The sequence below is a fragment of the Phoxinus phoxinus genome (genome assembly GCF_949152265.1).
Source record: "Phoxinus phoxinus genome assembly, chromosome: 16".
NCBI lineage: Eukaryota > Metazoa > Chordata > Actinopteri > Cypriniformes > Leuciscidae > Phoxinus > Phoxinus phoxinus.
In genome coordinates this window covers 10,564,150-10,590,400 of record NC_136891.1, presented here as the reverse complement: position 1 = coordinate 10,590,400, position 26,251 = coordinate 10,564,150, and the positions used below count along the sequence as shown (strand labels likewise).

Sequence of the window (26,251 nt, the reverse complement as noted above, 5' to 3'; positions counted from 1 at the left end):
AATAAAACATGTTTTATCTCCTGTTTAGTTGGTAACACTACAATAAGATACCATTCATTAACATTACTTAATGCCTTATCTAACATCAACACATTGAGTCAACAATATATTTTTACAACATTAATGTATGTTTGTGAATGTTATTTAATACAAACACTTGATTGTTCATGAACAGAGAAAACTTTTGATTTTAAAAATGTATTAGTAGGCTACATTTTTAAATTACCCCAAGGAGAATAATATCTAATGTTATCTAACAAATGGATATACACTTTAATATATGCAAATTTAATCTAAATTAAGCTTTGGTACCGAGAACCGTGGATTTTCACAGGTATTGGTACCGAATACTGAAATTTTGGTACTGTGACAACACTACTCTGTAGTATAAGTGGCATCAGTCAAAAAATGCGCCATGAAGAGGAAAAAAACATGTCGCACTGGACTATAAATCGCATTTATTTAGAAATTTATTTCCCAAAATCCAAGACCAAGAACAGAGATTTAATCTGGAAAGGCAAGTTATTCAACTACACGATAGCACACAGAACAACAGGCTGAATAGGTGTCCGGCATTTGTTAACATAACACAGGGTTTCCCGCAGCACTTTGGAACTAATGTGGCCGCCTAAGCAACACACGTCTACTGCCTTAACTACGTCATCCAAAAAATGTATATGAGCGATATCTGCCGTGTTACTCTGTCCTGTTTAGAGCTTAGATTCTCGGGCCGGGACCGTGATCTAGAGACGTGCGGCGCGGGACTAGATTTGATGGCCAAGTGCGAACGCGGGCGGTAATGCACTCACTCTGTGTGCGGGCTGCGGGAGAATAAAACGATTAAATAGAAATATCTATGAATAAAACGTATAAAAACTAATAAATTGTTATTCATCTGTTGCAGAGAAGCAACAAGAACAACTAAAACAAAATAGAAACGATTTACGGGCCAGAGTTTCTTTGTAACATGTTTGCAGCGTTGAGCGAAATATTGAAAGCTAATAATTATTTTTATTAAAGAGTGCTTTAACAAATTGTGTCTGTCTTTAAATTAAGTCAATTACTAGTAAACGTTTCGCAAGGACAAAAAAAAAAATCTGCTAATGCTGTAAACTATATAGGAGCCCTTACTTGCACATTACTATAACATTAAAGCTTAAAGGTTGTATCAGCGATTTCAGGCCCAAAAAAGGCCCAAACATAAATGATCAAATTCATCTAATCTTTCCTAACGATCCGCTAGCTGCCCGCCCCATAAGCAGGTTGTCAAAAAAACGTGTCTCTGTAGGCAGCCTAGGCTCTGAGATCTGCACACAAAAACAATTGGTTTCAACCGATCACCGAGAAGGGGTGGGTGTTGTGAGGTTTTGCGCTCGTGCACGGCTGCACGCGAAGTCGGAGCTGAAGAAGCCAGCGTCTATCAATGAACAAGAGAAATTGAACATGGAAGAGGAGGAGGAGGATTAGGGCGAGGGAATACTATCGTGTTTATTCCAAGACACGGCTTCTTCTTCAGCTCCGACTTCGCATCTTCCCTACATTCTCGACTGAACAACTCTTAAAACTACATTTCGTGACACAATAACAGTAGTATTTTTGAATTTCTCGGCCTTTCTTGCAAACAGACACCACCTAGCACTTACCCCTCCCACAAGAAGCGGATTTCGCCTCGGACACGCGTCAATTTCGCTTCATACGCTTGCTTTTAACGCGCGGCCATTTCGCTTTGGACGCGCGAATGCATTCAAAAAGTTCAAGCGTCAAACTAGACGCAACTTTGACGCTCTATTCGCATTTGTTGTGAACGCAGCATTAGAGAGAGTGCAGAAACTGCGTGACAATGATAAGATCTTCATTCTTGCGATCAACAGACTGTCATCTGCTTGCTCAATGCTCATCACGGCAACATTTTATGTGATGGGAATAGATCGAAATACTTTAAAAACTTCTCACGATTCGTTAATCTCGATAGCTGTAATAGTAAAAACGCTAATAGCTGTAGTAAAAGTATTCGAGAGAGTTTTACATGTAATAAGTAGCTATTTCATATGCAAGCATGTCAGCCAATCACAGCAGTGGCCGGTTGCACTGAATCTCACCGCAGATACGCCCCTTCAAACAGAGCGTTCAAATCAGAGGCTAAAATCAGGCTAGGAAAAATGCCTTTTATTTCTAAATTGACTATTTTTGATCTTAACCCTTTCACACGTAAGTTTAAAATATTCTAACTGACCCCCCAGCGTGAGTTTTTCAAGGCGACCGTTATTTAGAACCTGTCACTTTATCGTTTCCATAGTGACGCGTCATTGCTTGTCACGTGACACAGCGCAAACACAACACAGCGCTGAATTAATGATGATCTGCTTTTATGCAATTTTCTCTTTTTGATTCAAAATATTCAAAAATATGTTAGATATAGCATGAAACACAGATATTCCGATTGTCAAATATGTGCATGTGGATGTGTTTGGTTGTTTAAACACTTTTATAACGATCGCGTTAGTTGGGCTGTATGCGCGATGGGCGGCGCCATGTTAGTTTGTGTGTTGGATTTACAACATGTCAATTCCTCCACTTCTCACGAAATACATGAAAGTAAGTGGCAGGTTAACTGGGAGAAGAATAGGGTAAAATGTAAAGCTACTTACACATTGTGTATCTGATATGAATAAAACATGTCGTCTTATTATGATGGAAAGGATTATTATTGGCACTTCCATAGACATCTGTGTGTATTTTACAAACTCAAATTCATTGGTTTGCTAGTACTTATGTGATTTTAAATTCCTGAAACCTAAAATAAACATTATGTGGTTGAAAACACTGAATAGTTGTGATATATGACAAGCGCGAGCACGTCCATCTCTGGCTCAGCGCCAGCCAACGCGCGAAAGCACATTTGAATTTAGCAGTTGATCACGTGATGCGCTGACCGTTCTAATCACACCGGTGTGATCGTACGCTCCAGGGACCAGCCAAGACTGATCACACGGGTGTGATCGTACGTGCGAAAGGGTTAAAAACATACTTGCATTATAAGAGCAACCCAGGAAACATTATAAAATAATTAAATAAACCCATGTCATGGGACCTTTTACAACAGAGCCCAGACTTTTAGCCTAAATTCAGTTGCTATTTAATTTGATATAATAATAATAATAATCAACACTCAAATAACAAAAATAATCAACACTCAAATAACATTGTATGAAAACATGTAAACTGCACATAAGGCAGTTTTTACATTAACATAGGTTTTTACTCTAATTTATTATTGAAATATAATAATTTACAGTTGCTGTCATTTTCATGAAAGATATTTTAAACATACATTAAATAATCAAGATATCATTAACAGGTTAAGTAAAATATAATATATAGGCTAATATAGTGCATTTATTTAGTGAAAGAGTAAACCAACAAGCTGTGGACAACTGAATGACTTGCCTGAGGTAAATATAAAGCTATGTGAAAAACTAAGCGTTTTATTGATGTATTTCCGCTGTTGAAACACGGAATGTTTCAGCGATTACACAAGTTATGATACCTTTAAGTAAGTATACTATATCTTTCAACATACCTTCAGGGTCCTGTTTCAGAAAGGAGGTTAAGTGAAAACTCGGAGTATGTTAACCCTGAAATGAGGGAAACTCTTGGTTTTCCGTTTCAGAATGGGAGGTATATCAAACCTGAGAAAGCAGAGTAAGTCAAGCCTGTTTCTGAAAGAGAGAGAACTTATACTCAGGTTGAACCTAACCTGGTCGGGAGCAAGTTTTCTTCGGTAAACCCAGAGTTTCTTGCGGTCTCCTCCCCTTTTTATTTTATTTTATTTTTATGTGGTTTATTATGCACAGATATCGTTAAAAAAGTTTATTTGTCAGGCTGAGCAGCCAGTCCTAAGCGTGTGTCTCAGAACACTGACTTTTTTTTTATTTTATTTTTTTTATTAGGTGTTATACAGATATTAACAACCTCACGCAACCTTTTTTTTTTTTTTAAAGAGGAAGCGGTTTAAACGCCTCATTCATTCTTTCTGTACATTTATTCATTGCTGTTTTTACTGTTGTTGTTTTTTTTAAATTATAAGATGAAGTCTATATAACTCCTCAACTGAAATACAGTAAGATTATACAGTACAGATTAGAGTTACATCATGTAGTTCTAAACAAATTCTACACAATTAAACTGTGGCATTTACTGAAAATCACTGAAGTGTGTTCATCTGTGCACCAGAAGTTGATGGAACCTGGGGGTATATATTATATTTTATAAATATATTATATTAATAAACATTATATTCATAATATTATATTAATATTACCTCTGTAGGCCTCTCTGTGGCAGCAGAAACTGTTTCTTCATCCCCATCATCCTGTGAAGATGAGCATTTGATTGAGTACACTTTATAATAGGCCTACTATTTGTCATAATTTTTGGTGTATTGAGTAGGCTACTTACAACTGCCTGGGGTTCTGTTGGGACAGGAGGCTCCAAAAGACCGATATTACCATCAGAATCTGTTGGGACCAACGAAAAACCCAACCCAAAGTAAAATAAATGGAAATATCAAAAATACCCTTTATAAAAAATAACATATGTAGACCTCTTACATTTTATGAAGGCCCGGGAGTATCTCGGGGAGTGACTGGCTCTGATGAAGTCCCTCCAGGAATTCCCTCAGCCAAAAATGCTGCTGCACTGCTAGACACTGAATGCTATTTAGTTATTTAATATGTCAAATGATTGTAAAGTCAGGTAGCCTACACCCATGATATGCTCAAGCCTTACCTGATTAAATTGTTTTTATATTTCATTTTCAGCTGCTGCCACATTCTTTTAATGCCTGCAGGATTGCACCTAGCCTACATGAAAATTAAAATTAGGTTGAATAGCATACTGTTCTTCCAGTTTCACCTTTAATATTATAACAGTTGGGTAAGTTACTCTAAAATAGTTATTAATTACTAACTACAAATGACATCTTCAACAGTGTAATTAGATTAATCTAATAATAATGACTATCTTTAGAAAGTATTGGTCTACTTATTACTAATTACTAGGGGTGTAACGATACCTTCATTTCACGATTCGATATATATCACGATACTGAACTCACGATACGATATTATTGCGATACTCCCAAGACATATGATAAAAGGTTAACAAAAAATGTACTGTTGATTAAAATGCTAACTTTGATATTACATTGTGGGTTTAAATGAACAGGTTTGGACTTGGTGCTTGTAATTCAAGGACAATGGTGACACCAGAATAAAAATATTCATGATTCTGAAGCTGACCATTGCATTATTATACATTATAATCAACATTATATAGTAGTTTAATGTAGTACTGACACTAAAACTCTGAAAACATGATTTTTTTCTTATACAGTAATTTCTATTTTGGGTGAACTATCCACGATACATATTGTCACTATCCACGATACGTATTGTTGCATTTTTGTATTGCGATATATTGTGGCACGATATATTGTTACACCCCTACTAATTACTAAATCCCATATCAACCTCAACCACTTGAACAATACAAGGAGGAGAGACAAGAAACTGCACTTTTAATGCTTTCAAATTAACAATATACAATTGCATGAATTATACTTGAATTGACCAAACTGTAGAGGGAGAAGGTTACATTTACAAATATACCTTTTAAAAATGTATGTTAAATCCACTATTGTTTCATACAGAATTGTTCTATAGTCTATACAGTTACCTATTTAATGTAATTACATCAGATTTTATTTTAAATTACAAATTAAATTACAATATTTAGATTACTTGGTAATTAATTACACCCAACACTGTATAACAGTAATTCCTCTTTTTGTCTGGCGCTGTTGCCATGGTTACTCATAATATCTGGGCTCCATTGATAATGGCTTTTTATAGTTATGGTGCACGCGCTCAACTCAGTTCAATCAACTCTAAGTTGACTGACTCTAACTAATTTCAGCTGATCTGTAACCAAAAACTCAGTTTCCCATCTCAGGGTAAGTCAACTCAGAGTTCAAGTTTTAACTCAGAGTTGGTTGAACCTCCTTATTGAAACAGGCCCCAGGTGTCTATTCATGTTTATTCTGTAACTGAGGAAGAGATGATTGCGTTTACTCGCGCTGCCGCTTGAAATGAGGAGCCTAGTACAGTGATTTGTCACACCACATCAAAGAGCGCCAAAACAACATTTAATGTTTGAATTTCATGATTAAATAGACAGAATTTGAAAGATTACACCTTTCTTTTTTATCGAAAGTAACAAAACCCTGAGCTTATTGCGATTATATGTGGTTAATGGTGGTTAGGCAACAACGCTGTATTCGTTGTGTACACAATAAGATGTGAGGTCCAATGAGCCGGGGCAGCAGGAGGCGGGGCGTGTTCGGTACGCCATGAGTATCGCGATGCATATCGTAGGTGGTGTAAGGCGTTTTTCGGGTCCGAATATCGTTACACCCCTAGCTTACAGCTATGAAAACCTTTTCATAATATTCTCATTTTGAATTAATAAGTTGTAAAATGTAATAATACATAAGTTGTAAGCCATAATCATCGAAATTATAACAAATAAAGGTTTGTCTATATAATATATTAGTTTCACCTTTTAAGTTGAATTACTGAAATTAACTTTTGCACGATATTCTAAATTTGAGTTTCACCTGTAGATCCCCACTTTGAAAAACCTGTTGTTCGCTGTGCCTGGTATCAATAAAAGCTTTTATTGGGCTAACAAGGAAGTTTTCAGTTCTGAAACTTACAGGATATTCTTATAGTATGATGACTTGTGTCAAAATCTCAAGGAAAATTTTATTTCTCAGTTCATCACCCCTTTAAAAATGAATATCTTTATATTGTAAGACAATGAAATATGAAGTCATTGTGAAAAGTTTTGATGTATCTTAGATCTGAATGCATTTAAAGACTGAATTTCTTGTTTCTGTTTAGTTGAAGATACATTGGGGGAACGTGCCCTTGTTGAAGAACTGAGTGTAAGTACACATATTAAGTACACATTCTGTCATTAATTACTCACCCTCATGTCATTCCGAACCCGTAAGACCTTCCTTCATCTTCGGAAAACAAATTAAGATTTTTGATGAAATCCGAGAGGTTTCTGAACGTTCTGAAGTTTCATAGACCGCAACGGCATTGCAACTTTTAAGGCCCAGAAAGGTAGTAAAGAAATCGTTAAAATAGTCAACCTTAATTTTATGAAGCGATGAGAATTAATTTTGTGCTAAAAAATAACGACTTTATTAAACAATTTCTTCTCATCTGTGTCAGATCTCCTATGCTATTATTCGTGCTGTAACCGCAGTGTGACATGCGTGTGATGCTGATGCAGGAGCTGGCCAATAGTGAGCCGGCATTCTGACGTAGATCCCGGAAGTGCTGTACTGTTTACGCAAATAGCATCGGAGATCTGACACCGAAGAGAAGAAATTGTTGAATAAAGTCATTACTTTAGTGCAGAAACCAAACAAAAATATTGTCGTCGCTTCTTAACCCTCAGGGGACTAAGCCCTTTTTGGTCCGTTTTCTCTATTTTTACATTTGGGCTTATAAACCATATGTAATGGAGATGGAACACCATGTGTTTGGTATCTATGGATTCAGAAGACCCTAAGCTAACATAAGCATGCATGCAATGTGTTTATAAAGGAAGTATGAGTGAAAAATGTACAATAATCGAGAGAATTTCACAAATGAAAATTAGATTTTTGTCATTTATTACTGCAAATCACACCTCACACAACAATAGTGAACAGTTTTTGAACCAAAAAAATATTTGTCAAACCCTTTGCTTGACAGACATTTGTAATTGTTCAATCAAATGTGTTAAGAACAATGAAATAAGGAACTTTTTTTACAAACAGCCCCAAGCGGTCTGCTTCGAACTAAATGAGACCTGCTTGCTCTGAAGAACAGACACACTCACAACCTGGCAGATTTACTTTCCACTAACTGTTCCAGAGCTTGTTCTGCCGTAAATCTTACTGCTTGCCATCATAAAAGTGCTAAAACAATACAATAAATATAGCTGCAAGCAGCGATTACGGGCCCAAGCCGGTGGCACCGCCACCCTGGTGCCTTTAGTTACACTAAAGGCACCGGGCTGGCGCTGCCACCGGCTTGGGCCCTCCATCACTGCTTGCAGCTATATTTATATATATATTTATATATATATATATATATATATATATATATATATATATATATATATATATATATATATATATATATATATATATATAAAAAGCCGCCACCCCGTTGCCTTTCGGGTTCCTGTGCACGACGGGCAATAACGTAACCCCGCTTTGACTGTCGAGAAGAAGTCTGCTTTAGAGCTTGCATCAGTGTGAGTCTTTCTGCTCCCCTCCAAACACACACAGAAAAGGGGGGGGCTGTCTGTGTGTGTGCCCTCCCTCCCTCCCTCCCTCCCCACACACACACACACACACACACACACACACACACACACAGAGAGAGAATGGCAGGGGGAACTCTGTCAGAGAGAGACAAAACCACATTCAAACCAAAATATCTGACTTCCTGTTGGTCGGAGCTAATGACTGTAAATGAGAAAGTTGTCCGGATCGATAAGCACAATATACAGACCGAGTTTTGTGACTGTAGGTAAAAATAACCCACCCACTTTAGTCAAAAGTATCTTGAAAGTAACACACTTCCTGCTGCCAGTTGGTGGCGCTATAACTTTGACTCACAATAGTCACATCCATGTGATCGCCCTCTTACAACAAACACACTGCTGAAGTTTCATCAAGATCAATAAATGTATGAAGACGTTATAACACATTGTGTTTTTCTTTTCTCGCCATAACTTCGTTTCCTCGCCACGGCCAAACCGTTCGAGATATCAAAAATCCGACCGCAATTTAGCGTCCTCAATGTCTTGACTTCATGCTGACCGAGTTTGGTGGCGATAGGATAATTTTTCTTGGACGAGTATATCAAATTCCAGGGGCATGCATTTTCATACAGCCCATAATAGCCGACTTCCTGTTGGACTGGCGTAAAACTTAGAGCACGAAAGTTGTTCGGCCCGATTAAATCTATATGTGTACCGAGTTTCATATTATTACATGCAAACGTGTTTGATATATGGACCAAGTTTTTCGGACCACGTTCAAGGGGGCGCTGTTGAGCTCCCCTGCCACGCCCGGGTACCAGCTTCAGCCCAGCCCTGATGGCCGCTGGTTCTGACCTTCTGTGCAAAGTTTCAAGAGTTTTCGAGCACGTTAAGGGCCCCAAAAGTGCCCGAGAAGTCCCACACAGCAGAGAAAGGGTTAAAATAAAGCCCCCCTCCTCTCTCACACACACAGACACTGAGAGAGACTGGCAAAATTCCCATCAAATCACATTCAAACCAAAATATCTGACTTCCTGTTGGTCGGAGCTAATGACTGTAAATTAGAAAGTTGTCCGGCTCGGGGAGATAAATATAAATACCGATTTTTGTTACTGTAGGTAAAACTAATACCCCATTTTTGACTAAAGGTGGCGCTACTGAGCCCCTCCACCGCGCCCGTTTCTGAAACTTCACACATGCCTAGTACCTAATAAATCTGATATGCATGTTGAGTTTCATGCAATTTGAAGCATGTTAAGAGCCTCAAATGCACCCAAAAAGAATATAAAAGTTTAAAGCGTTGCCATGGCAACAGTATTTAAGATATCAATAATTCTTTCACATGTCTACATCTGCCGTGTGTTTACATTATACACATAAAGTTTGAAGCAAATCGGGTAAAAATAAGAGGGTGAATTCAAAGCATTTTGAAAGTGACACACTTCCTGCTGCCAGTTGGTGGCGCTATAACTTTGACTCACAATAGTCACATCCATGTGATCGGCCTCTTACAACGAACACACTGCTGAAGTTTCTTCAAGATCAATTAATGTATGAGGATGTTATAACACACTTCCTGTTTCCAATATTCGCCATAAATTCGTTTCCTCGCCACGGCCAAACCGTTCGAGATATCAAAAATCCCCTGGCAATTTTTCATCCTCCATGTCTTGACTTCATGCACACCGAGTTTCGTGGTGATTGGTTGAATCGTCTAGGAGGAGTATTTTAAATTCCATTGCATGTGTTTTTTAAACTACGCCAAATAGCCGACTTCCTGTTGGGCTGGGGTAAAAAGTCAGAGCACGAAGGATATATGAACCGATGAGATCTATAAGTGTACCGAGTTTCATATTATTCCACGCAAGCGTGTTTGATTTATGGACCAAGTTTTCGGACCCCGTTCCAGGGTGCGCTGTCGAGCCCCCCTGCCACGCCCGGGTACCAGCTTCAGTCCGGCCCTGATGGCCGCGGGTTCTGACATTTGTGCAAAGTTTAAAGAGTTTTTGAGCACGTTAAGGCCCCCAAAAGTGCCCAAAAGGTAGTAAAATAATAATAATAATAAAGAAGAAGAATAATAAATAATAATCCTAAGAAAAACAATAGGGCCTTCGCCTTTTCGAGGCTTGGGCCCTAATAATGCTATTTAAGTTATTCTGTCTCTCTCTTATATAGATCTCTGTGCGTTCTGTAATACTCCGCTCCGTTCGCGATCTGTCTCATTCTCCGTCCACATGACGCTGTTTGTTTGTACATGTTGAAGGCTACAGAGTCCTCTGATTGGCTAGAATACGTCTTGGTAACCTTCCTCTGATTGGGTAAAAAAAAAATCCTCCCAGTGGCAATTTTTCCATTGGTGGAATTTGCCTAACAACATCGATTTCATTGGCCTTTTTATGCAGTGGTATTGCGCAACAGCGAAGCGTGTGAATACAAACGTGATATCACTGTTTTCAGCGGAATCTGAGGAAGACGGCAAAAAAGACCGCACCTCTCTATCATTAATAGTTTTGAAGATAATTGCACATTTGTAAAAGTATGCCATTTTGGGCGGTACCGCCCAATTCGTCCTCAGAGGGTTAATATTAGGGTTGAACACCTGTAGTCACATGGACTATTTTAACAATGTTTTTATTACTTTGCAATGACGTTGTTGTCTATGGAGGATATCAAAAATATCTTAATTTGTGTTATGAAGATGAACGAATATTTGATGGGTTTGGACTGATATTAGGGTGAGCAATTAATGACAGAATTTTCATTTTTGGGTGAACTATCCCTTAACAGTTTTTCTTAGTCGCTTTGGTGCATTTCTCAGATCAGAAATGAAATTCTCAAAACTACTTGTTCAACCTCCACATCATCTAGTCACTTGTGCACATCATAAAAGCAGTTTCTCATTCTTTTGAAGAAGTTGCGATTTGCTTTTGTACATTCATGCAATTGAGTATGTACAATTATCAGTTGCTAATGCCATGTTGCTCAAAATGTATTAAATAGTTCTCTGTGCAATAATCATACGAACTAATGACTAGATGTTTTGAGGGGTAAAAGTCATTAAATGCAAAATGGTTGATCTAGTTGTCATAAACTGTCAAGCATATTTTCTACACATTTCTATTAGACTTTTTGTTAATGTGCCATGAATTGTGCAGGTGAATCTTGACTTTTACTAATGCAGAGAATGTAGATCTGATCAACCAATGAGAAACCAGTTCTCTGAAATAGCTCAGTTGCATCTCATGAACCTTCAATTGGCGAGCATATATACATACATACGCCTCTTGCGCCCGGCGCAAATCTAAAATGGGTTGGTCTGAAGTAGCTTCATTATTCATAGGTGTGGTTTGGGTGTAACGTGAACTAGACCAATCAGTGTCCTCTCATAATCCCTTTAAGAACAACTTGTTCTAACGCGGATTGCTATTATAACGGCGGATTTGCCAGGCGCACCAGAGCGATTCACAGCCGAGGAGACCGACATTCTCGTCAGGGCCGTAAAACACAGAGAAGTGACATTGAGATGATAGGAGAAACCCACCCAAATTAGCTTCGGTTAAACAGCCGTATAATTTGGGTAAATGTGTAGCCTAATCTAGATTTTTTTTTATTTATTTTTTATCTAGATAGATTTTTTTCACATCTTCACGGACATTAACAATGATTTCCCTCGTGTTAATATTTTTCCTTGTAATGTATGATTTGCAAAAGTGAAAACTGCTGTGTCTGTTTATATTAGAGAATCAAAGTGTATGCGCATTAACACGCTACATTGTGGCCAAGCACGTGCCCTTAAAATACCATATGACTAACGCGCAACGCGCCACTGTCTTTAGACTGGGTTCTTCCTGGTCAGTGGCGGAATTGCTTTCTAAAACTGGAAAATAGCACCATGGAAGTTTTGCGCCGGAACACGCCTCTTTTCGCCGAACTGCCCCCGCGAGCGCAAGTTCATTCCCTAATTTACCGACGTGCGTCTGTGGAGGGAAAAGTCCGCTGTGCGCGGGTGCAAAATAGGAATGATACATGCGTCGGTGTACAGAGTCAATTGCGCTGGGTGCAAGATGGGGCCCAAGGACTTGTCATTCTTATGGCACTGACATGTATTGTATATACTCACATATATTTACTTTTGAAAGATGAACTAAGGATTTTGAGCAAGAGACTGGCTTTTGCAGGTAATCCATGGTGTTTTGCTATTTGTACAAATTGTTTTGAGAAATGCACTTACTGGTTTGCAAATGTCGAGGATGATTTGAGAAACGTACCAAAGTACACAAAATTCTGACCTCAGGCCTTCCAAGATGTTGGTGACTTTTTTTCTTTCAGTAGAACAGTAAATATTTTTAATTGAAACCGTGGTCCTTGGTGATTCGTATAATACAAGTCAACGGCTACTATCACTTTGATTGTGAAAAAAAACATATACCAGCAAAACCAAATTATTGCTGGTGGCTCCTGACAATACATTTAGGTCTTATGAAGAGAAACGATTGGTCTGAAAGAAACAAAAAATTATTTACAACATTATTACCTGTAATCCACAGCTTCGGCAAACCTTATTGAGCGTGTTCACGCTCAATAATCACGCTTCACTCCAGTCTGGAGCGTGAGCTTCCTGTAGCATAATGACAATCTGTCTATACAACACGCGTCCTCACTCTGCTGTAAACACAAACAGCGTCGGCTCGTGTGAGTTTGCTCTCATGCCTACATCATTATGCAACAGGTAACTTACGCGCCAGACTGGATTACAGATAATGTTGTAAGTAATGTTCCGTTTCTTGCACAGACCGATCGTTTTGCTTCATAAGACCATAATGTATCATCAGGAGCCACGGGTATTCATTTTCTTTTGCCTGTATAGGTTTTTTGGACTATCAATGTTACGGTAGCCATTTATATGAATCACTAAGGACCATGGTTTCAGGTAAAAAATCTTCTTTACTAGTCTATTGAAGAAAGTCACCTACATCTGGGATGGCCTGAGGGAGAGGAAAGTAACAGCAAATGTAAAAAAAATATGTGTGTGTTCTATCCCTTTAAATATATTTGTACTCCAGCCTGAACCGGATCACTCCCAAGATGACTTGAATACTTCAGCTGGAGAGCAAAGAGGTTACCCTTCATACTTCAAACTGATGTGTGTTTTATATGGTGTTTTTATCTGCATGGAAGAGTAGCTGACCGTTCCATTTTTAAAATGTGACCGTTTAGAAGACTGTGCCAGGATGAGTACCGGAGTGGATTTACTGATGGATTTCCTTGATGTTGCTCCCCATGATGAGGTGTTTTGTCTTTTCTCTTTTTTGTCTTTTTTAAAGACCTACACCACCCAGTGGCTGAAAGTATTTTCCTCTCGTATCATGTTTTTGCAGGTACAGGATGCATGCGAGACTGAGCATGAAACCAATACCTTACCGGAGGCGTTCAATGGTATGTCATGTTTGAATTCCATATTCAATTAAAAATAGTTAAATGTAAAGCACTTCTATTTTAACAAATATAGAATAGATGTGTTGCATTCTAACAGAAACAATGGATTTTTTTTTAGTAGATGTTACTGAAGATCTTATTGTTCTGACCAGTGATGATGGAGCAGAGTCTGACACCGCATCTGATGGCACGGTATTATAAGCTTAATGTTAATTCTTGAGCTACTTTTCTTTCTTTTTTTAAATTATTTCTTAATTTACTAAATTATGGCTTATCTCTATTAATATCTCCTTTACTTTGAATACTTCAGCTTCAGGGAGATGTGATGGTCGTGGAAATCCACCCTGATGCTGAAGAAGCTTCATGTTAGTAATTTAAGTATACATTTTAATGGAAGTGTCATAAAGTCCTAATGCTTTTCTTTGAAGTAATACAAAAATTCTGGTTGAACTGAATTAATGATAGTTTTCTTTCACAGGCTTACAAGAGAAGTCAAATACACCTGATTGCACCAACTCAGAGGATCTACAAGTCACTCATCTGACCCTGAGAGTTGAGGATGCATCTGACGATGATGTCATTTTTGTTGGTGTTTTGCAAGAATCCCAGGCAGAAGTATCTGAGCCGGAGAGTGAAAAAGAAAAACCGAAACGTGACTAATGTAAACTTTGATGTCCCTTAAAATAGTTGATTTTGCATGTGATTTTTTTTTGTTAATCACATTTAAATTTGTATTAAGTGGTGTTTACTTGTTACATAAACTATATTGTGGCAACAGTAAGCACTGCTGCTTGTTCATAGTTGAGCTGTAGTTTTCACCTTCCATTAATGTTCACCGATTTCACTTTCAGATAGGAAGGCCGTTTTGTTTTTCCATTTATTACAAAGCCTTTCATTGTTTTCCTTATTGGATTTCTAAAATGTTTCTAAATTATACTTTGTACAAGGATTTTGTTATTTGTTCAGATGCTCTTAAAAGTTTACACTTGTGAAAAAGCATATTTGCTGCATTTTGTGGTAACTGGTTGAAATTTTCTTTAATAAATATGCACCCTTTGTGTGCAGCACTTATACGAACATATCTTAACAGAATGTTATTATTCAGACTTTTTGTATAATTGAAGAAAAAAAAAAACACATACCAAAGGTAAGATATTATGTTTAATAAACAAAATCACAAATACATAAGATTTTTTTTGTGGCTGTACTGGAATCTGGCAAGAAATATTGAAATAATACATAATAGCTTTTAAAAAATGTCTTACTGACCAGAGAGTAGTGTAAAAGTTGATTTAATTAACTTATGAATGAGGAAATCACAGGTTTTAGTTACAGATCCAGAGATGATCGTAGACTCTCTAATGTTATTTTCTACAATGCAAAATTGTTCTCAATATAGGGTAACATATAAACAGGCTATGCTGAATACATTTCACAGTATGGTATTTGTTAATGGTTGTCTGCTAACTGCCTCCTTGTAATGTCATAATCCACTGAAAACATTTAATTGATATAAAAACCTTAAGGCACATAATAGGATGGTGTTAAAAAATCGATTGCAATGTAGCAGGTAGAAATTCTTTAGTTTGTAGTTTTGCCCTGTTTAAAAAAAAATACTAAATGTAATTTATGTAAGATTACGGACTAATCCATAGTGCAAATTCAGTCGTACTCGTACACAGCATTCAATATTCCAAAAAAGATGGGCCCTTTCTCATGTAACCTGACTGTTTCATGTGAATTTACATTTGCATTGCACATTACAAAATCTCATTGTACTGATAAACATTTCATATTACATAGATGATTGTGGTATAACAATATTGGTTCCTTGAATCAAATTGTCATCTTTTCCATCAATTAAAGGATCCCACTTATTGAAGTCTCTGTCCAGATCTGGAAAATAGTTAAAAATGAAATATTGCAAACAAGTTTACAGTATTACATTAAGCATAAGGAGTGAAAAATGCTGAATTGATTTGGTCAAAAAGTCATATTTTCTATAGTCATAAAAAATGATATATAGTCATAAAAAATGAATTACTGTTTTCATATAGTGTAAAATGTTATTTATTCCTGCAATGTCTTTTTTATGCATGCATTTTTCTTCTAAAATCTTACACCCAAACTTCTGAACGGTTGTGTATTACAAACAATTTAACGGAATAGAAAGAGCTGAAACACACTGAACCATTCATACTAAAAAAAGGTAAATAACTCACTTAAGTGCCGTTGAAGAAAAGCCAAAGTTGCTTTGTTGGAAAGATCAATGGCTATATATGGATCAATCTCTCCTTTCAGCTTCAGGAGCTTTCCGATCCAGTTCCCAGTAAGAAATGTGAAATCTGGGAAACTCTGATGAACTGTCCCCCTGCCAAATCATTGTAAAGCACAATTGAATGAAGCAAAAAAATATTTGGTGGAGGGAAATTAAAAAAAATAATAATGAATTACTGACTTGATGGTTATCATTTTTCTGGGAATCATGGCAGAGTCCAGCTTCTTCATTCGAATCATATTCCCAATCCACTGGAATTTTTCAGAGTTGATAAAAAAGATTGGCTGCTTCACTCCTGGGAAGATCTTGTCATCCAAGGGAAACATCCAGGCGTCCAGTGCCACGCCACACCTAAGAAGCGACATTGATCCGAGGATGATCATTTTGTTTTTCAATCTCTCTTCACAAGCTACACAGCGCTATACTATAATTAGTTGTTAAGCAAGTAAATGTGTCTTTCGTGGCTAAGGAGTGTAATTTCTGAATTTTCAATTTCAATTTTTTAATAAAAATTACAATTTATATATTTTTAATTAAAATCTTTTTTATTTTTTTATTATTCTCTCTATAAGGCTATTTAGAGCATTTATAAAGTTTCAAATAGTGTGAAAGGGTGTATGAAAATGCTTGAATTTTCAAAAAAATAAAATACATTTTTATAAAAATTAAAACATTTTTAATTAAAATGTATTTTATTTTTATTCTCTCTATAAGGCTATTTAGAGCAATTATAAGGTTTCAAATAGTGTGAAAGGGTGTATGAAAATGCTTCTAAAAAACAGGAAACTTGCAGAAGTTTTCAGACATCAGCGAGGGATAAAATAAAGGCCAACCGGCACTAACTGAAAGCATCGTTTGTCAAACAGATAAGGTAATCTACCCACAAGATCTTGTAACACAAATGTCACTATACGTATTGGACATGCTAGTCAGCACAAAACGTACTTGAATTTGACATCCTTGCACAAACATTCGATCACCGTCGCGCCTCCGAAGGAATGCCCCATAACTGCTATTCTACACAAGTCCATGGAATTCTGAAATGCAGAAAAGCTCATTACCACCAGCTCTCCATCACTTATTTACACTACTATAATAAATAAAGTCTTACGGAATATGATCAAGCAGTTTATTTTTTCTTTGTTCTCAGGAGTTACAACAAACTTGTACTATTCACCTCCATTGTTGACAAATCAAAGTTGGACTGTAAGATGTTCTCGACGGACTTTCCTGAATTGATGTCAAAGAGAATATCCAAGGCTTTGATGCATTCATCTGCTCTTTGCTTTACCTGAAACATAAATGATATTTGATTCATTGTTTCATCAATTGTGCACTAGTCAGGACCACAATATATTTCAGTAAGTATTTACAAACAAGTACAATTGTCCCTAATAATAATACATAACTATTATTGATAGGTTTTCAATGCAAAATAACACAAAAATCAAAACTTTTGAAACAAAATTCCGTCATTTACGGCTACAAATATCAGACTGGGAGTGATTAGCATAGGAAGACTATGTTTGAGATATCGGACGAGTATTGAGATTTTCCTCACTTGCTTGTTTCTTAGAGGAAACTCCTCCTCGCCTGTTTTCAACGGCCTGTAGTACATCCAAACCTCCTCCAGATTATCCGACACAGGCTTGGCAATGTCACAGGACGTATGCCTTTTTGTTCCCGGCTCAGTGTGTTCTCTGAAGTGAAATGTTGCAGAGGCAGATTCATCCCTGAAATTGAAAAGAGATTTTAGTGAAAGTAAAACACACCAGGCCAAAGACAACTCATGGTAAAATGGCCCGTCACTAGCTGATTTTCAGTCGTTTAATAAAATATCCATTTCATAACCATAAGTGATTTTTAACAAGAGTGTGTGTATTATAGAAGCAAAATCTAATTTCTAGTTAATAGTGATGCTCAACACAGTTCATACTCTTTATAAATAAATGTTTCCTAAAACTGCAATACTACAAAGCATTTCTATTGTTCCATTTTGATTTAATAGTTTACACTAGTTTGAATTCCGATTCCAAATCCATAACCTGAAAGGCAGTGTGAAGAAAATAACAGCGCTGCTGTTAGTCCTGTGTTATCTGTCAGTCCACTGGTAAACACTGTTAAGAATGTGATGACCTAGTTTATACTATTGTTTGCACACTCCTCACACACTTTGACCAATAAAACAAACAAAACCTTTCTGGGCAAGGAAGATTTCTGAACAGTAATTGTGACCATGTCAGTTTGTGGTTAGCGGATATCTCTTATCTCAACATACTGGTCCGTTGGAGAGCAAAAAAGCTTTTACAGCGAATAACTGAAAGCAAGCACCTGTGCTCCACGGCTGCAACAATGAAGCCCTGCGACGCCAGTTCAACACATATGGCTGAATACAATGTCCTGAACATACAACACACAAAAACACAGTGGGAATGTAAAATACTGCATCAATATTCAGGTTTTTGTGCCTAAATTTTCAAACCAACCAAACCTGAAAGCTCCCAGTCCATGAGAAAAGATAATGACAGGATATTTCCCATCCGGTTTAAATGAAGCACTCCAGGCTGCTGGGATTTTACAAGACCCTAATGTGAACAAACATACATAAATGGCCATAGCATGACAACAGTGGCAACCAATGCTTTAACCACATATCAAAGTGTCAGGAAGTGGCATGGGTGAGCTGCCTATGTGTCACGACAAACAGTACATTTCCAAAAGGCCCAGCACTGAATAGCCAATACAACAAAAAATTTTACCAAAGAGGTAGTTGAAAATTCTTTCACTCAGTGCTCTGTTTATCTTCATAAAGTCTGCGAGGCCGTTGAAATACTCTCTGCACGGGACCCAGTCTGGCAGCTGAGGATTCTCGGATGCTTGGCACGGATAGTAGAGTCTCAAGAACGTATCCTTGACAAATATATAGGCTATATATATTAATCTGATAATGCCAGACATACAATTAATGTACACACAATTCAAGTACACACTTACATGTACTGTGTGGCCCACCATCAGGTCTGTGCATCCCACTTGGTGGGGTCCTTTTCCTGGCGGGATAGTATTGTTGTGGCAACTTGAATTACCCATTGCGAAAACAACGAACCAGTTCAACTTTGGCATAAACTTTAAACCTGAAAAACAAGAACTACATGTCACAAGTTTTCATGTCACATCATGAAATGGCATGGCATTTTCAAACAAGCTTGCTGACTCACTCAGTTCACACACTGTTCTTGGTCCTTTTAGTTAACTCAGTGCTTGCGAACAACCACTTGTTGGTTTATTAGTCATATGGACACTGACTTTTAGAGAAGTAACGTTACTCTTAGACTAGTTCATGTGAGTTGACTGTGCTTGTCAGTGTAATAGCTACTGCCCGCACAATAGAAGCTTAAATAAATAAATAGAAACATTTAAAGCAATGGTCTGACACTTAAAGAAATATATATAGAAAAAAACATTGCAAAATCAGTGACGTAATAGGAAGTGGCTGTCAAAACAGCGAAACCAGTGACACAACCAGCTTGTTTACAGTTAGCATACAAGCCATTGCGAAGTGCCGAACCACTTTTAAATCTAATTTGTAATGACTTACCCGACGTTGACTTTGACCATTCATATACCTTCTTGACCAGAGTCAGTTGAACAAGTCTGCCGACAAAATACATCGACGTTAGTAGGGCTAACGTTAACTTACATTAAGCGTCAGCTGAAGTCCAACAGGCGGAGTCTCATCCTGACCGCGAGTCGACACGTCTGTAAATTGAGACACAGATCATGCTGTTTTAGATCAGTTTGTGAAAGTGTTTTTGAACAAATCTTTTAAGTGAACGATTTGTCGAGAGAACGATTCGCACTAAAATGAAACGCCTGCGTTCCTGCCCTCAAAGACGGCCTATAGCGTAAGCCAATAGCATTCGAGTGCGGGTTGTGACGCAGCATTTCATTGGTTGGACTTATTAAACGAACACGCCCCCTTCACCGAACAAATCTGTTCATTTCAGTTCAGTTCAGAATCTTTTTTCAGAGTCTGAACAAGATTCGGACCGGCGGAACAGCTGGTTTGTGAAAGTGGAAAATCCAGCCAATGAACAAATGAGTCACTTTTTAGGGAATGGGGAAGTGTTGGGACCATAGACATATCTATACATGTCTATGGTTGGGACTGGCAGAGACTAGTCAGACTGAACCAATTCAGGCATGTTCGTTCAGTTCATCATGCGAGTCAGTTTCATGTAAAACGATGAAAGAAATTAAGACGAAGATTTATGAATGTGTAAAGGCTGTTAGTAGATTCATAGACAAATTAAAAATAAATAAATAAAGGACTTGTGGTTGTTAACGACTCGGTGTTTTGAAATTAATTAGTTCAGTCAGTGTAACTGAACATTCAACAATGGTTACCTCCCTGAACCCCTGAATTCAAGGTCTTCATACTCCATGTATGAAACTACTTAGTTTATACCTCAGGTTTTTCTTAAATTAATTGAAATACTCCTATTTTGCGTTTAACAGTGTTGTCTTGCCAAGTTGCCACACTTTTAGCATTGATTTGACCATATTGAGTCATGTTCTGCAAATAGACTAGGTGTTTTGTTTTCATTCAGTACATATTAAATAAAACATTTACTAGGATAAGGATTGTTTTGAGCAGTTATTAAACATGTTGGGCTACATAAGGTCTGTAAACAGTGAAACTACTCAAACAGTACATAATGGGAGACATGTTCATCACATTAGTTCAGTTCCAAGCGGTTGGTCAAAGGCTGGTCAATGGTCAAAGGCTAAAGTTCTCTTTATATAGCTCATTAAAACGATGGCAATATATCCTACCTCACATACTGTCAGTAAGAATGCTTTTACAGAGGCTGCTCATCTTTACAGTGCTGGCTGTAGCACTTCATGCTGTGAGTGATTTTCTGTATTTATAATTTACCCTTTATACAATTATACTTTAACCGTCTTTGGTCCCTATTGCATATGCACTTATCTGAATATACAGTGATTGCTATCTCTAAATGCATTGGGATTAACCATGTTCCTGCCATGACTTTCAGATCCCAGTTTGGACTCGTATTCATGGTAAGATGAATGATTTTAATTCATTACTGTAAGTTATTAGTTTATTCATTAATCTAAATAAATGTATAACACTATATTTATTACAGAGGTTGAAGATGAACCAAATTTCAACCCTTTCATCAACCTTGGTAAATTGTTTTATACATTATAATACAAAACACAGAGGCAACAAAGTTCCTTTTAATGCCAACAGTTTGATTACTTTGCAAAATATTGCACAAATGCATTATTTTATTACTATACATTTTTTTTAACTTGTTTGTCAGGAGCTAAAACCCGACTGATTGAGGGAGACATAGCCCTACCTGTAAGTGCACAACCATGTCATAATTCAGTTTTTTTGCACATGCGGAAGTCTTCTTAATAATATCTATCGCTATCTATTGTTGATTTAAAAAAAACGGTCTATTAAAACCTACATCCCTTTACAGCCTGGTCGAGTTGGTCTTATTAACACAACATACAGATGGAAGTTCCCTATCCCATACATTCTATCTGACAGCCTGGGTAAGTGAAAATTAATTGTTTTCCAAATCGTTCAAAAACAAAAAACTAACTTATTTGTGTTTTTATCATACTGATTTTTCTTCATGGATAAATTCTCCCCATTTTACACAGACCTTAATGCAAAAGGTGCGGTCCATCAGGCATTTGAAATGTACCGCCTAAAGTCATGTGTTGATTTCAAACCCTATGAGGGAGAGAAGACATTTATCAAATTTGAGAAAAGAGATGGGTATGTGTGCACCCAAACATTGCAAATAATATTTCTGTTATAACATCAGCATATTTATATTGAGCATGAGCACATCCGCACATATTTTTACCACAAATTCAGTTAATTTGGGCCTGATAGGAAGTGTGTATATGATAATAATAAGCTCTGCTAAATAAACAAAATAAACCATTGTAGCATTCTAAGGATGGTGTTTAGCAAATGGGATTCCGCCATCAGACAACACTTATCGTAAATTCTAAAACAAAGGTAATCACACTAACAGGACTTGTAATTGCGGTAGGTGCTGGTCCTATGTTGGAGATCTACAGAACGGGCAGGTGCTTTCTCTGGGGCCGGGCTGTGACCATAAGGCTGTGATTGAGCATGAACTTCTGCATGCCCTGGGCTTTTACCATACGCAGTCTCGCCAGGATCGAGATGACTATGTGAAGATCTGGCTAGATCAGGTCACTGACGGTAAGTTAATTTGTTTTGTATTATTTTTGTATTATTATATTAGTAGTTTAATATTCATTATTTACTCTTACAATTTTGCATGTGGCTTTTATTTATAACGTGATGTTTTTGTTTCTAGGGATGGGGCATAATTTCAACAAATATGATGACAGTTTTGTCACAGATCTAAATACACCATATGACTACGAGTCTGTCATGCATTATCGGCCATTTGCTTTCAACAAAGACCCCAGTATTCCTACCATCACAACCAACATCCCAGAGTTCTTCAACATCATAGGCCAATACCTGGACTTTAGTGAGATGGATGTTGTCAGACTGAATCGAATGTACAACTGCTGTAGGTTGTTAATATTGATATAGAAATATGAATTCAAATATGTATTCATATATATATAATGGGTTTTTTTTGTAATGTTTTTTTTTTCAGCCTCTTCTCTTACCCTGCTGGACCAGTGCGCTTTTGAAAACATAAACATTTGTGGGATGGTACAGAGTTTGACTGACGATGCTGATTGGGTCCATCTTAAGAGCTCTCCTGGCTCCGAGGATCATACTCTCAATGGACTATGCAGAGGTTACAAATCTCCATGGCCTGAAATAGACATTGTCCATTGTGGCTGCAGTTTGGCCAATATAAATAACGTTTTTTATTTTATTTTTTAGATTTGGGATATACCATGCACTTTAACACCTCCACTGGAAATGCAGAACAATCCGCTCTCCTTGAGTCCCGCATCCTATATCCTAAGAGGAAGGTGCAGTGCCTGCAGTTTTTCTACAAAATGACAGGCAGTGTAAAGGACAGGCTAGTGATTTGGGCCAAGATGGATGATGGAACAGGAACCGTGCGAAAATTAAAGAAACTGCAGACAATCTGGGGTAATCGGTTTCCTTTGTTAAAATCCTAGTAGCTTAGACTCTTAAAAATAAAGTAAGAACCAGTGGAAACATTCCATTCCACAAAAGGCTCTTTAGATGTTTAAAATGTTCTACCAGGTTCTTTTAAGAACTGTTCACTGAAAGACTCTGTGGGGAACCAAAAACCCCAATATGTAGGTGTAAATTGCAGGAAAGCTTTAAGATTTTATACATGTAAGATTGTAAAATAATTTTAAATCAACATTTCATGTCCACATATTCATGTATTTATTTAATCAGAATAATGTACGTAATCATTATCCCTTAAATGATCTTTTATGTAGGCTAATGCTTTATCATAAAATGAATGTGGTGATAACAAAAGGCTTATCTTACCCATGCAGCTGACGAAGATGAAACATGGAAGATTGCTCATGTGCCATTGCAGATAGGAGCAAAATTCCGCTATGCATTCCAGGCAGTGAGAGGAGACCCTGACCACTCTGGTGGAGGCATATTCATCGATGACATCAGCCTGACAGAGACGCACTGCCCAGCCGCTGTCTGGCGCGTCCAGAACTTCTCGAGCATCCTGAAAACAGCCGACTACAACACCGTGCTGAACAGCCCTCGTTTCTACAGTCCTGAGGGTTACGCTTATGGGATTCAAGTACACCCAATCTCTAGCTACTCCGATTACACAGGCAACTACACTGGTTTGTACTTCCATCTGGCCAGTGGTGACAATGACATTGTGATGCAGTGGCCTGCTGTGAACCGCCAGGCCACCATAGTGGTGATGGACCAGGATCCAGACATTAAGCTGAGGATGTCCTCTGCTCGTAGCCTCACCACTGACTTGGCCACAGGTATGTGATGATGGCTTCTATTGCGATATACAGTATATATATGTGATATAACATGTTCTTTTTGTTTTCCTGTTCTTTAGTCAATGGAGACCAACTAATATGGGACAATCCAAGAAAGTTTGGGACCTTTGACTCAAGCTGCCAGTGTTATCGAGGAGAGTCAGTGGGATGGAGGAGTTTCATAAAACACTACGACTTACGCAGACGGAATTACCTGAAAAATGATGACCTCATCATCTTTATTGACTTTGAGGGTACGTTTACACTGAGTGACACATTCTGTCTTAGGCATTAATAGTGTTACTGTCTAATATTTGTTTTTTTGTATCTCTTTAAAGACTTAACAAGCCTGATAAATAGTGAAGTTCCGGTTGCACCAAAGGTTTGAGGCCGATAAGTGTGTAAGTGAGCTCAGTTACCATAAATACAGCAGTTTTATTCTTTCAGAACAAAAGGAATTGCAATAAGCTTTACCTTTTATTTCGATAGTCCTCTTTAGAAATTCTATTAACTATAAATAACTTTGCAACTACATGTCAACTAACTCATTAATTTGTAACTATACGTGAACAACAACAGAGTAAAGTAGACTTTTTGGTCAGGGTTAGTAGAATAAGCAAAGTTACTTATAGTCAGTAGAATGTCTGTTGGGAGAGCATCAAAATAAAGTGTATTTAGCAGATATTAAGCAGACAATCGGCTAATACTCTAATAACTAGTTGACATGTAGTTGCAATGTATATATCATTCAGTAAAATATCTAAAGTGGACTATTGAAATAAAGTGTTATATGAAGTGTTATTGGTTTAACTGCCTCTGCCTCCTTTTGATCCACCAATAACTAATTAAGAAATAATCAAGTATATGATACATGACATACAGGATGATATGATTGTGAAATTGACTTTTATCTCTTGAAACAGGCGCCTGTCTGAAGAGAGGAAGCTGTGTGCATTGTGGAGAACTAACACATCTTAAAATGGAATTATGATTACCACAAAAATGTGTTTGATATACTCACTCTGTACTCTAACTTTTTAAAGATTCCCAATAAAGTCTGAAATTAAACTATTTTACCAAACGTCATATTAATGCAGTCAATAACTGTGAATATCTTAGTTACACATTGCATCTGAAGTGATACACCTGTGTGCACTTTACTGTTAAAATGTAATAATATCTTAATCTTATCTGAAATCTGATATGACTGTATGTTGCAGTGGTGAGATTATACTCATCTCCATATCTTGGCCTACAGTAAACCTTTAACTCTATTCCTCTTATCTTTTATTTTGAGTTTGCAGATCAGATATCACATAAGCTTTCGTGCTTTAAAGTCACCACGTCAATTCTTCTTTTTTAATGGAATGTTACAGTATTTATTATAAATTATTTATCGGTGCACATTATTCACTTCTCTTCTCTTCTCTTCTCTTCTCTTCTCTTCTCTTCTCTTCTCTTCTCTTCTCTTCTCTTCTCTTCTCTTCTCTTCTTTTCTGTTCTCTTCTCTTCTGTTCTCTTCTCTTCTCTTCTCTTCTCTTCTCTTCTCTTCTCTTCTCTTCTGTTCTTTTCTGTTCTCTTCTCTTCTCTTCTGTTCTTTTCTGTTCTCTTCTCTTCTCTTCTCTTCTCTTCTCTTCTCTTCTCTTCTCTTCTCTTCTCTTCTCTTCTCTTCTCTTCTCTTCTCTTCTCTTCTCTTCTCTTCTGATGTGTTTTGTGGAGTGAGGGCGGGACAACCTATCACTCACATGACTTCATAATAGCAAACAAGAATGATCCAATAATGATTCACTCAAATAAACATCACAATAAAGAAGAAAAGCCTATCGCAACTTCTGTTCCTTGCTGACTTTATTATACAAAAATAATGGGTTACCAAATATTAATTTAAGTTCAGGAACATGTTGTTTTGGCTTTAGTTACTTACCGTAGTTGTATTCTTTTCTACTACATTTCAAGCATAATCAATGCGTGTTTTTCTAAGATTTCAGTTTTTAGTTTAGCCCATTAAATACAACATTGTGGCTAAAAAATAATCCAAATAAGTCTGAATCACATTTTTCTTTGTTATGAGATGTTATGAGCGACACAATGTAAATATATCCATTTTGACAGATTTAATTCCTGATACTGTTATCATAA

The 26,251-nt window shown here is 37.2% G+C and overlaps 3 protein-coding genes across 11 annotated transcripts in view; 2 read left to right on the top strand and 1 right to left on the bottom strand.

The window, feature by feature from the left end:
• Positions 1 to 14,814, top strand: part of tdrd6a (tudor domain containing 6a) — a 49,145-nt gene extending 34,331 nt beyond the window's left edge. For 2 of the 8 annotated variants that reach the window (XM_079639650.1, XM_079639648.1), the window contains exons 10-16: positions 6,963 to 7,006; positions 13,452 to 13,506; positions 13,606 to 13,676; positions 13,767 to 13,824; positions 13,946 to 14,016; positions 14,135 to 14,189; positions 14,303 to 14,814. In XM_079639650.1, coding sequence (XP_079495776.1) covers positions 6,963 to 7,006; positions 13,452 to 13,506; positions 13,606 to 13,676; positions 13,767 to 13,824; positions 13,946 to 14,016; positions 14,135 to 14,189; positions 14,303 to 14,484 — 536 coding nt within the window. In that variant the 3' untranslated portion in view covers positions 14,485 to 14,814. Of the gene's footprint in view, positions 1 to 6,962; positions 7,007 to 13,451; positions 13,507 to 13,571; positions 13,677 to 13,766; positions 13,825 to 13,942; positions 14,017 to 14,134; positions 14,190 to 14,302 lie in introns of all 8 variants that reach the window. The other 6 variants (XM_079639649.1, XM_079639647.1, XM_079639654.1 and 3 more) reach the window with 3 other exon arrangements.
• A 153-nt stretch (positions 14,815 to 14,967) lies between these two features.
• On the bottom strand, positions 14,968 to 20,037 carry pla2g7 (phospholipase A2, group VII (platelet-activating factor acetylhydrolase, plasma)). Of its 2 annotated transcripts, none has more exons than XM_079639661.1 (11): positions 19,701 to 20,037; positions 19,097 to 19,236; positions 18,862 to 19,012; positions 18,594 to 18,687; positions 18,434 to 18,502; positions 17,664 to 17,835; positions 17,280 to 17,393; positions 17,048 to 17,139; positions 16,283 to 16,453; positions 16,047 to 16,195; positions 14,968 to 15,720 (listed from the first exon to the last, which is right to left on the bottom strand). In XM_079639661.1, exons 1-11 carry the CDS (start codon positions 19,771 to 19,773, stop codon positions 15,620 to 15,622), a joined length of 1,326 nt encoding a protein of 441 aa, XP_079495787.1. In that variant the 5' UTR covers positions 19,774 to 20,037; the 3' UTR covers positions 14,968 to 15,619. The 2 variants fall into 2 exon arrangements, with proteins under 2 accessions (XP_079495787.1, XP_079495788.1); XM_079639662.1 differs by having other exon boundaries at positions 19,803 to 20,037.
• A 717-nt stretch (positions 20,038 to 20,754) lies between these two features.
• mep1a.1 (meprin A, alpha (PABA peptide hydrolase), tandem duplicate 1) lies at positions 20,755 to 25,158 on the top strand. The gene is made up of 14 exons (XM_079584225.1): positions 20,755 to 21,012; positions 21,163 to 21,187; positions 21,274 to 21,315; positions 21,454 to 21,494; positions 21,619 to 21,694; positions 21,806 to 21,923; positions 22,207 to 22,382; positions 22,501 to 22,722; positions 22,813 to 22,959; positions 23,049 to 23,264; positions 23,648 to 24,112; positions 24,193 to 24,366; positions 24,451 to 24,513; positions 25,036 to 25,158. Exons 1-13 carry the CDS (start codon positions 20,821 to 20,823, stop codon positions 24,498 to 24,500), a joined length of 1,944 nt encoding a protein of 647 aa, XP_079440351.1. The 5' UTR covers positions 20,755 to 20,820; the 3' UTR covers positions 24,501 to 24,513; positions 25,036 to 25,158.
• Positions 25,159 to 26,251: the final 1,093 nt, after the last annotated feature.